This window comes from Prionailurus bengalensis, chromosome B2, assembly GCF_016509475.1.
Source record: "Prionailurus bengalensis isolate Pbe53 chromosome B2, Fcat_Pben_1.1_paternal_pri, whole genome shotgun sequence".
NCBI lineage: Eukaryota > Metazoa > Chordata > Mammalia > Carnivora > Felidae > Prionailurus > Prionailurus bengalensis.
Window position 1 is genome coordinate 124731470 of NC_057349.1, and position 12505 is coordinate 124743974.

Genomic DNA, 12505 nt, shown 5'->3' on the forward strand with positions numbered 1-12505 from the left:
GGATGGTACTTGAGTTGGACGTTGAAAGGTGTATGGAACTCAGATAATTCTATAAGGAGGGAGGGCATTCTTGGTAGAGAAGAAAAGCCCTGCAGAAGGGAAAGCACGGGGTGGAAAGTGGGATTAGTGAACGCTAGTGAGCGATGAGCCTGGTTGAGAGAGGTTCTCTAGGGCCTGGTCAGACCAAGCAGAAAAGGGACAATTCCAGAGCTGGGTATTAGATGTTAAAGTGGGGCGGGGTTTTGCAGGATGGTCTGGAATCAGCAGAACCAAATCAGAGGCACTGGCGAAACGATTTATTGGAAGAGCCTAAGCAAGAGGTCCTGAGGACTTGAATCAGATTGATGGCGACAGGAAGGGTCCAATGCAACTAAGTGCAGAAAGGCGCACCCCAGCTGCACCGAGCTGATCTGCAGAGAGAGAATCAGGAGCGGTGGTCACTGGCAGTGTTGTAGGTGGCAAGTAGGTGGGGAAGGAAAGATCCAAGATGATTACAGGTCTAGGAGCCAGCGTTTCTGACTGAATGATGGGTTTTAAGGGGCCAGTTTAGGAGAGGGACAGTGACTTCACATTGTCAGATATTAAAGAATTGTAAAATTTTTTTTAATGTTTATTTATTTTTGAGAGAGAGAGAGAGAGACAGAGAATGAGCAGGGGAGAGGCAGAGAGAGAGGGAGACACAGAATCCAAAGCAGGCTTCAGGGTATGAGCTGTCAGCACAGAGCCCGACGCGGGGCTCGAACTCATGGACCGTGAGATCATGAACTGAGCCGAAGCCGGACGCTTAACCGATTGAGCCACCCAGGCGCCCCAAGAATTGTAAATATTTTAAAAGGACAATTTAAAGAAATACAAGTAATATCCCACTACAGTCTTTCCACAATAGAAAATAGTTTGTTGTAAATCCCATAAACATGACTGAGTTTTGTATGTTTCTTTTTAATCATATCTATTTATATGTTCACAGTTATATTCATTGTGTATATAGGATTTTATTTCTTTTTTTTTAACGTTTATTTTTTATTTTTGAGACAGAGAGAGACAGAGCATGAATGGGGGAGGGGCAAGAGAGAGGGAGACACAGAATCGGAAGCAGGCTCCAGGCTCTGAGCCATCAGCCCAGAGCCCGACGCGGGGCTCGAACTCACGGACTGTGAGATCGTGACCTGAGCTGAAGTCGGACGCTCAACCGACTGAGCCACCCAGGCGCCCCGGATTTTATTTCTTTTTGCGTTAGATTGTAAACATTCCCACATGGCTGTATTTATTCTTCCAAGTATAATTTTAATGGTTGCATAATTAGAATTTTAGAGGCGGGGGAAGTGTTAGCTGTTTATCATATTAGAGAGTTAATGAGGTTAACATGGTTTTCATGGAATTGCGTATATTTGTTGGTGATGTTTAGAAGTCGAAATTAGGGACTGAAACTTGGAAGCGATATTGGCTCTCGTGATAGATTTGTGAGGCTCTCCTAACTCTAGAGGGAAGAGTTAGGAGAATTTGCCAAGGGAGAGAGTTTGGAGGGAAGAATAAGAACGGTTTATTTATTTGTTCAAGTGAATTAGCCAAGTTTGTTATAATTTATATGTACATATTTTTCTACAGATATTACTGGTACAGTACTTCCTAGAATTAGGTGCTAAGGGTGTATTGATGAATATCAGTGAATATCAGACTTACTACTGGTGGCAACAAGTCAAGGCCAAAAAAGAACCTGAGACATGACCGTATGCCAGTGAGTCATTAGAAGTGTTTTCCAAACTGAGTACTCAAGAACTCTAGCAACATATTCTATGGACTTAAAAAAATAATCTCTCAGAATAGCCATTTGCCAGAATGTGGGCAAGTTGAGCCAGAAAGTGATTTCTCAAATTACCTGTCACCTCAGCCTAAGATAAGTCAATTTAAGTCCTAAGGGGGAAAGTTTCATGCCTCGGGGCTATAGCTCAACGACCTCTTGTTGCCTTCAGTCCAGGATCTCTGAAGCATGGTGAAGGGTCAATGGGTCATCCCAGATCGCCTTTGAAAGTCCTGGATTCTGGCTCCAAGGCCTTTGGAAGCAGAGCAATGTTGTAGGGGTTCTTAGCTCTGTTCACAAGGCACATGGGGTGTAAGTGATCCCAAACAGTGGTTCTCAACTGGGGGCCATTTTGTCCCCCAGAGGACCTTTGGCAATGTCTGAAGACATTTCTTGTTGTCACAATAGGGAATGCCACTGTCCTCTGGAGGGTGAAGGCCAGGAATGTTGCTAAACATTTTGCAATATACAGGACAGTCCCCCACAGCAAGAATTATTTGACTCGAATGGCCACAATATTGAGGTTGAGAAACTTTAATCAAAATAAGAAAAAAAAATGCTTCTTGTGGGTAGCCCCATTTTAAATTTAGATGATAAGAAAATGTCCCCTGACATTCCGTGTATACTTTGTGACCGCCCTCAGCCCCACTCTGAAGATACACATTCCACCGTTCTGCTGTCTTCAGGAGGCTGAGTCTGCTTTGTTGTTCGTGTGCAGACCCTGAGGGAAAGAATCTGTTTCTTTTTTTTTTTTTTCAACGTTTATTTATTTTTTTGGGACAGAGAGAGACAGAGCATGAATGGGCGAGGGGCAGAGAGAGAGGGAGACACAGAATCGGAAACAGGCTCCAGGCTCTGAGCCGTCAGCCCAGAGCCCGACGCGGGGCTCGAACTCACGGACCGCGAGATCATGACCTGGCCAAAGTCGGACGCCCAACCGACTGCGCCACCCAGGCGCCCCAAGAATCTGTTTCTATCTCATGGCCAAGGTACCTTCAGCAGTTCCCACTGCATAAGTCTGAACGTGCAGAAGTGGGACAGGCCCTGCACCCGAGGGAAAGGCGTTTGGTGGCTCAGAATCTCCGTGCTCAACACGGAATTTTCTGTCCTTGTTCTTGCCATACTTGACAGAGTAAAAAAAGAACTGGAATGTTTCTGAAAAGAAGAAATTATGCAATTATTTTTAATTTTCCGAAATTTCATGCCAAGATACATGAAAGGCCAGAAGGAAATGTGCATTAAGTAACAAAGCTAGATTTTCAGCCAGAACCAGCGCTGGGGTTGGAAATGCACTTGGCATTAAGAATTTGAAGAGAGTCCTGTTCCTCTCCATGCACCGGGAAAGGCAAGGCCTTCTGTGGGCTGTGCTCAAGTTTTTAGTTACTTTTTTGAGCTCTCGTAGATTTTGTTTGCTTTGATTTATAAATAACATCTGGTACTTGGAAAAATGAAACGACAGTCACCTCAAGATGCCCCTCAATGTAAATAAGACAGTTTTAATAGTTTTAGAAAGAGGAAAAGAAGAATTCCTTGTTCGTTCAATATGCCCCCATGCCCTCGATGTGCCTGGACTCCCCCAAATCAGCTCACTTCTTGATGGAACCCGTGTCTCCTCCCCTTGGCTTAATTTATTAAATGTGTTCCAAAATGTTAAATTTAAAGATCCACAGAAAGATGAAAACAGCATTACAACTAGTGTGCTATGTGTTAGACCCGGAGCGGCTTTCCCAGAACTCAGTGTATTTTCCCAGTCTCCGTGCCCATCACAACTTACTGCAATTCCTTACTTTATGACGGTCTTCAACACCAGGTGTTGTTAGCCCTGCGAGATCAGGGGTCATGGTATCTTTTTGGTTCAGAACCGTATGCCCAACACCTGCACTACATCAGATCCCTAGTAACACACCAGTAAATATTTGTTGAATACATGAACGGGAGCCCAAGTAACACAGCACGTGGTTCGATGCAAAGCAGACATGTAGTTGCTACCCACTAAGTTCAAGAATCACTTCTTCACTCCTGTATTCGCAGAAACGGTCCTGTGGAGGACTCATTTGAAACCTTGGCAGAAGTGAGATCTTTGAGTCCTAAATTTTAGGCCACTTACCATTTACGACGTTGAGTACAAAAGGCGGGTTCTCAGCAAAGCATGGCAGAACTCAGAAAGGGCGCTCCTCCATAAGTCTCTCGGGAGATGCCCTCTGGTTAGTGGAGATGATTTTCTCCCTGTCCAGAGTGAGGTCCTGCCAGGCGGCTGGCCACCCCAAAAGCAGGCTTACTGAATTCTGACTGCTCTAACCAAGTCATGGGAAACTCCAGTGTGACTACTTTGTGTGGTTGCAAAATCTGCCTCTAGCCAGTCACACCACCTGATTCCAACACTCGAATTCCCAGGATAGTTTTCTTCTGTACAACTGGGCTGTCTTAGCGTGTTACCTGCACGTTTTACGATAATGACCAGGCACATAGGTGCACAGGCTCACTGAAACTCTGTGAGGTTGATCACTCACGAGGACAGCATATCTGAGGGACTGAGCATGGGTCAGGACGGACTAGCTCCCAGGGCCCGGCGAGGTACCATAAACGTGGTGGGCATCAAAAAATCCAGTCTTACTACTAAGGAGCTTATCGATCTAATGAGGCATCGAGAGGGCACACAGATTTAAGTAGTATGTCTAAGCTGCTCCGTATAAATGCTGTTTGCATTTCCTGCCCATTCTGGGATCATCACGTCTATAATAGTGATATCTGGTATTGTGCATTTTGAACAAAGTATTATAATTTTTCTGGTATTTTCATATGTTCTCTGTAATAGGCTACTATATTAATACCTAAATATAAAGCTTTGTAAAAAAAATAAATAAATACAAGAACAGGGGAGACAGGAGAGATACCAGTCAGATTGACTAGATGGTAGGTGGGGAGAGCAGGGGTAGGATGATCCTCAGGTTTCACATGTGGGTGACTGTTGTCTTTTACTGCGGGAATTTCTCGCATCCCTTTGCCAGATGCACCCCAGTCGCTTCATTGTTACTGGAATGACGAGGCTCTGTCTTCAACCTTATCTCCATCTCGTTAAGCGTCTCCTTTTATCACTCCGGTTTATAGTTTGGCTCAGCACCTCTGCTTTTATTTGGGATTCGTTGGACTGGCCAGCCCTGAAACAATATTCGCAAAACGCTTAACCCTGAGCACGTAAATTGACACGCAACAAGGTCCCAGCCTACGGCTCCAGCACCATCTCTGGCCTCTACCGTCGCATGTTCGTGCCTTTACTCGTGGCATTTCCTTGGCTCGATACGTCTTTCCCTCCCTGTTCTGTCCTGCATCGGTGCTCTGCCCATGTGTACTCTCCTCCTCAAAGTCTCTCTTCTCCGAGTTACGATGTCTTCTCGCCTCCAAAACGGAAGCAGCGTTTACCGCAGCCAGCCCTGAAGGACAGTATGCAGGCGTTAGTTTCTCCGGTAGATGAGCTTCCTTGATGTCAAAGACTGTGCTTGCTTTTTATATTTGTGACTCCACAGCAGTTAGACTCTTAGTGAATAATGACTTGGACTGACTTGAAGGGAGCCCGTAAAGGAGGGAGAAAGGGAAGCCACATCAGAATGACAAGGACTTTGGGTAGTAGGAATCTGGGGCAGTGATAAATAGCAGAATGCAGGGGCGCCTGGGTGGCTCAGTCAGTTAAGTGCCTGACTCTTGATTTTGGCTCAGGTCATGATCTCAAGGTTTGTGAGTTTGAGCCCTGCCTAAGGCCCTGCACTGACAGCTTGGAGCCTGCTTGGGACTCTCACTCTCTCTCTCTCTCTCTCTCTCTCTCTCTCTCTCTCTCTCTCTTCTCTGCTCCTCCCCTGTTTGCACACGCACGGGTGCACACTCTCTCAAAATAAGTAAATAAACTAAAACAAAACAAAACAAAAAACTACTCTAAAAAATTAGTAGAATGCAGACTCCAAAAGATTTATGTTTTTGAACATGATTGATTTTTTTAACTTAAAATGCACCCAATCGTTTGTTAGAATGGCCACGATGAGTTACATCAAATGGAGACTTGTTTCATCTCTGTGAGGAGACAGCCCTGGACATAGATGCATCATGTGCACTATTGTTTTACCCCATCATTTAATGTATTTGTTCCTTAAATATCCTTGCGAGGTGGGGGGGGGGGTGGATTTTACAGATAAGGGGATAGAGAATGTAGTCACACAGCAGTTAGGCACTGAATCAAATGCCACAGTCGTGTTACTAAAACACTGTGTTTTAGCTCTGATTATCACAGCACCTGCCGTGTCATGATATGGTCCAGGGCCAGGTCTGCTGATGGAGAGACCCCAATCGTGGCCATGAGAAGCCCTTGGGAGAGGGTTAATCCAGGGTATTCATGATCAGAAGAACATACCTCTGACCTTATGCTCGTCATCATTATTTGTCCACTTCTGTCCCCCTCTGTTCCCAAGGTGACCACGTTTCCCCGCTTCTTGTCACTTACGCCCAGTTCTTACAATAAATCAGCTTCACTTTCTCCTTTCTGGCCCAATCTTTTTTATCCAGAGTTCGTATACACGTTTTAAATCGACGGGTTGCTTTTTTGCACATAGTAGCTATTCGATTATTGTTTTTTAATGATTGGAATTTTTATTAGCCTTTGCAGTGATTTTTCCCATTTCATGGAACACTTTGTGCCTGTTTTCCTATCCTCGTAGCTCATTGATGGAGGCTGTGCAAGCAAGCTGGATTGCAACATGCTGCCGATCACTCAAGTTCCTGCTGTTCAGTGATGATGTGGTCAATATACTTTAATGACCCCGTGAGGGATGTGTTTTTAATGGAATTGCCCTCAGTGTTTAGTTGCTCTTGTTTTCCCGGAGGGCCAGTGTGCTCAGAACGTGAATCTGAGCTTTCTGCCCTCTCATCGTGCTTTACATTTCTTTGCCGCCCCCTACATTTCCTACACCCAATCTGTGTTTTGATCCAGTGAACTAATGCTGGCTAGGCATTGGGCACACCAACCATTTCTCCACTGATGGTTTTGGTACGTCATTTCTGTCTACCGCATCATCCTCGCTGGACCCCGTGCCCTCTGTCTATATTGTGCGAGTCACAGGGGCCACGAGTACTGCCCTCCCTGTAATTAAAACCTGCTGTGCTCCCAACACAACAAACGGTGCGTGCGCTTGAGGAGCTGGCTTCGTGAACGCGCTTCACGTCCGCTTCGTTATTTTCGGTTGCTTTTAGTTTCTGCAGTCAGCTCAGCGGGTCTTTGGATATTAATGGCCAGAGCCTTTTTTAATTTTTTTATTTTAAGAATTTTTTTTTTAACGTTTATTTATTTTTGAGACAGAGAGAGACAGAGCATGAACGGGGGAGGGGCAGAGAGGGAGACACAGAATCGGAAACAGGCTCCAGGCTCTGAGCCATCAGCCCAGATCCCGACGCGGGGCTCGAACTCACGGACCGCGAGACCATGACCTGAGCCGAAGTTGGCCGCTTAACCGACTGAGCCACCCAGGCACCCCCAGAGCCTTTTTTTCAAAGACCTTTTGAACTCTGTCAGCGTTTGCTGGGTACGGGGATCCTGAACTTCCCTCAGACTATTGCACATCTACTCTTGTGTACCTTGTACGAAAGCACAGAGTAACGCAAGGCAGAAAGCCGATCACCGGTCTCACAAGTAACATTAATAATTAACCAGTTTAGATAAGCATTTGCCATTATTATTTCCATATTGTAAAGTATTGCCAGTCACCGGTCTTTATTGTAAATACTTAAAAATCCAAGAGCCCAGATGGACAAGTCCTCTCCTATCTCCACAGACCACCACCGCCACCAGCCAGTCTCTCATAACCTCCCATCCACCTGCCATGAATCACTGCGGGGGGTAGGGGGGAGGTGGGGGAACGGAAGGAACCAAAGAAAGGAAACTGTGAGATAGCAAAAACTCGAAGTAAGAAAGCACCCTATGAGAAAGCCTTGAGGGCCTTTCAGAAGCCCAACGAATGTTATAATCTAATGGAAAGATTATAAATAAGTAAACAAGCCAGTTGTTCATGAGACTGGTATATGCTCTAAAGTCCTGAAACAAGATGTGACCAGCCATTTTAGAGAGGGTGGTCCGAGGAGGCTACATGTCTCTCTGAGGGATTTACATTTAAGTGGAAACCTGAAAGAAACCAGTCAAATAAGCCACATGAGGAGCAAGCGAGGGAGGGTTTCGGGCAAGGGTACCACCAAGGACAGAGGCATTAGAAGACGTGGCCTCTCCCCCCCCAGCCCCTCCCCCACCCGGGGCCAATTTACGTCGTGGTGACACTGCTGTCCTCAGCTTTCACTACTTGTCTACCAACCCCCAACCCCCAAAGATAGTCATTGGACAGAAGAAGGCCTTTTCCCAGTAGGCCTGAGGGCAGCTGCTCCCACAGTCTCTCTCTGTCAGCCTGCCTGGCATGGGACGATTTTTATCTGGAGTTGACTCTTGAGTGGCAGGCACCTTAAGGATCAAAAGACTAAGGAACTGATCCACAATGAACTTATCTAATCTGGTAACGAAAATGGGCAAAAATCCCCTCTTCCTTCTTTAATCGCATACATATTTGCTTTCTTTGAAGGAGCAGCTGTTCCTAGGGTGGATGGGCCAGTAACGAAGACCGAGGGATTAGGAGGGATTCCTTATCCCATCTGGCAATTGCACTTTTTGGGGGTGCTGATTAGGGGCATATCCTGCACTAGGTAAATTTGCTAGGCTTCAGCCTTCTTTCATGAATTGTGCAGAACCCGATGAGAAACATCCTCAGGCAATCCCCACTGACAGGGCCAAGCTGCAGGCAGGGCACGGAACGCGGGTATTGGGTTCAAGATTAAGGAGCGGATACCAGCACCGTTGTCCCTTAGGCTATCAGCGAGAAAAGTCACAGCGTCAGAAGCCAAAGGACAGGGAGAGTCTGGCCTCTTATCTACTCTTATCCATAAAGTTAGAAATGATTTTTCAAATGGCACAGGCTCTTATCAATCTGTTATCTGACAGCTCTTCAAGTAGAAAGTGAAATTTTTTTTTAAATTTTTTTTTTCAACGTTTATTTATTTTTGGGACAGAGAGAGACAGAGCATGAACGGGGGAGGGGCAGAGAGAGAGGGAGACACAGAATCGGAAACAGGCTCCAGGCTCTGAGCCATCAGCCCAGAGCCCGACGCGGGGCTCGAATTCGCGGACCGCGAGATCGTGACCTGGCTGAAGTCGGACGCTTAACCCACTGCGCCACCCAGGCGCCCCTAAAGTGAAATTTTTAATGGTCGTTGAAGATCTTGCAAACGGCAGCGATTCACTGTCTATATATCTTGTAGAATAAGGGGAACCTGAGACTAATAAATAGGTAAACTCTGGGCAGCATCTGGGGGGAAGTTACAGGGAAGAGGAAAGTGCCTGGTAAAGAATTTCTAATCCCTTGTGGATTTGGGAAGGGGACAGGAACAGAAAAGTTACAATGAGGCCGGGGTCTAGGAGGAGGACCAGACAGATGACATGGTGGTTCAGGGCATGGAGTCAGATTACTTGGGTTCAAATCTCAACTGTACAGTTTGTTACTTGTATGGTCTTGGGCAGCTTATTTCATCTTTCTGAGCATCAGTTTCCTTATCAGGGCAACAAGGACAGTAGTCATCACACTTATTAAAAATATCAACCTAGGGGCGCTTGGGTGGCTCAGTGGTTAAGCGTCCGACTCTTGATTTCGTCTCAGGTCATGGTCTCATGGTTCATGAGTTCAAGCCCCACATCGGGCTCCATGCTAACAGTGCGGAGCCTGCTTGCCTGCCTAGGATTCTCTGTCTCCCTCTCTCTTTTCTGCATACCCGCTCATGGGCACGTGCACACACACACATACATTCTCTTTCTCTTTCTCTCTCTCTCAAAACAAATAAACTTTGGGGGAAAAAAAGGCAGTTGGTGCCTGGGTGGCTTAGTCAGTTGAGCATCCGACTCTTGATTTCAGCTCGGGTCATGATCTCTTGGTCATGAGATCTAGCCCCTCATCGGGCTGAGCATGGAGTCTGCTTGCGACTCTTTCTCTCCACCGCCCCCCCCCCCCTCTCTCACTCACTCAAAATAAATAAATATCTTTTTCAAAAGTATCAACCTAGATAATTTGCACATCGTGCCTAGCACTGAGCCTGCTCTTATTGGACAGACTTCCTAGAGTTGCTGAGGAATGTGGTTGCTGGCCAGTCTTGCAGTGGCCCTTCCCTGGGAGGACAGGGTCTCTGCGTTTGCTTTTTACGGTATTTAGTCTCTGTCTTATTGGGCGACGTGTGGCCACTAATTAGGGAGCAGTGAGGTGGCCCGGGAAGAAACATTAGATAAAGCAAAGAACAAAGGAATCGTAAAACAGCGGGGCCGCACAAATGATACGTGAAACCGTATTTCTGCTTATTTCTGAAATTAACCCCTTCTCTCTCCCTTCCTCCTCCACCTCCCGGTTGCTCAAGGTTTTACTCTGCATAACCTACACCCCGACCTTTGACCTGAATGGGAGCGCAGTGCTGAAGATCGCAGAGGTGAGTGCCCCGCTTCTCCCAGCCCCCACCGGCTGCTCTGCTCGGTTGGTGCATGCGCACAGCTGCCTTACCTCCCAGCCTGCTTAAGCACGGGCTGGAGCTGCGGCCCGGCAGTGGGGGGAGCCCTTTTCTGATCATTACCATGGGGGAATTTCCACTAAGGAATCGATCTATAGGAAGCGGGCTGTGGGCGCCATCATGCTCGATCGTCGTGCTCTGCATGCTTTGGTTTGCTTAACTGGAGGCTTTAAAACGGAAATAACAGTACTGGTTCTCCCACCACTGCCACACCCGGGTATCACACCTAGCACTGCCTTCCCAGTCTGTTTTTCGTAAGGGTAGTTGAGAAGCAATTGATTTTAAAAAATGGTTTTTAAGAAACCAGGTACAAAAGTGAGGGACACGTTTACCGATGAAATTCCATCCCCATCCCCCAAGCCCCGATGAACGCATTCTGTGACTATCATTGGAAAGCCTTCTCTTTTCCATCTGTGTTGCAGACTGAGTCCTTTGTACCTTCCAGCACTTCCAAGAGCATGTCCAACAGAAATCTTGGCTTCTTGAATGCCTGGCATATGCCTTTGGCTTTTGGAAACGTCAGGATTCCAAAGCTATACTTGAATACACTTAGACTACTTTTCCTACCATTTCTTGAAACGAGTATCTTCAGGATTCATGTGTTTTGACAAGAGTACACGTGCAGACCTCAAAGAGGCAATGATATTCTGAATTCTGAAATTATGAAGAAAAAGCTTAACGATCAGTGGGTGGTTTTTTGTTGTTTTTTTTTTTTTTTTAACAGTAATGATTACCATTTCTTGAGGATACCAAGTTGATATTGAGCACTTTGGACATGGCTTCTTTTTTCTTTTCCTCATTACTGAGGTAATAGACAAACAAAAATTCAACATATTTTAAGTCTACAACTCACTGTTTTGATAGACATATACATTGTGAAAGAACCTACCACAATGCAACTGCATAAAATATCCATCAACTCACATAGTTACCATTATCACGAGTATTATTTATATTGGCCTATACATGTGCTTTTTATGGTACTGTGTGGCATTAAAGAGTGAAAGGAGAAAATTATTTTTGAGCACACTGAACACTTTTATGTATCTATCAAAAGAAAAAGAAGCAATTAGCTGACCTTGCACTACAATATAAATTCCCAAATGTATATATTTATATAGATAGAACACTTCTCTTTAACATATTTATATGTTTTACTCTATGTAAGTAAAGAAATAGAAAATCAGTCGTTTTTTTCAGTTGATTTTTAAGGAACACCTGTGAGTGTTCTTATTATTTTCAAGTTCATTTTTTCGTTGCGCATGTGGTAAGAACAGTTAAGATGAAATCTACCTTAACAAATTTCTAAGTGTCTGATGTGGTAATGTTAACTACAGGCTCTATGTTGCTCAGCAGATGTCTAGAACTTACTCATCATCTTGTGTAACTGAAACTTTATACCCAATGAACTACCCATTCTCCCCTCCCCACAGCCCCTGCAAATTACCAACCTACCCTTGGTTTGTATGAATCTATTTTAAGTACCCCATGTAGGTTCCCTTTTAAAATGACAAATGCTGGGGTGCCTGGGTGGCCCAGTTGGTTCAGCGTCTGAGTCTTGATTTCGGCTCGGGTCATGATCTCAGTTCAAGTTTGAGCCCCACATCAGGCTCTGTGCAGACAGTGCAGAATCAGTCTCTCTCTCTCTCTCTCTCTCTCTCTCTCTCTCTCTCTCTCTCCCTCTCTCTCTCTCTGTCTCTCTCTCTCTCTTTCTCTCTCTCCTTCCCTCTCACAGTTCATGAGTTCAGGCCCCACACTGGGCTCTGGGCAGACAGTGCTTGGGAGTCTGTCTCTCTCTCTCCCTCTCTCTCCGTCTCTCTCCCTCTGTCTCTGTCTCTCTGCCTTTCCCCAACTCAGGCACGTGTGTGTGTGTGTGTGTGTGTGTGTGTGTGTGTGCGCGCGTGTGTCTTTCTCTCTCTCAAAATAAATAAATATACTTAAAAAAAATAAAATGACAGTTTCTGATTAGAGCAAGAAATAGTACCGGCATGTAAGAGCCCTGGGTTAGTTAGCCCTTTGCCATGTGAAGGGCAAGAAGGGAGAAGCAGCTTGTCCTGCTGATGGAGCTTGGGGAGGGGGCAC

General features: G+C 45.7%; 1 protein-coding gene across 2 annotated transcripts in view; it reads left to right on the top strand.

The window, feature by feature from the left end:
• Positions 1-12505, top strand: part of ARFGEF3 (ARFGEF family member 3) — a 187922-nt gene that overhangs the window by 58198 nt on the left and 117219 nt on the right. For both annotated transcript variants that reach the window (XM_043592445.1, XM_043592446.1), the window contains exon 5: positions 10277-10345. In XM_043592445.1, the coding sequence (XP_043448380.1) occupies positions 10277-10345 (69 nt within the window). The remainder of the gene's footprint in view (positions 1-10276; positions 10346-12505) is intronic.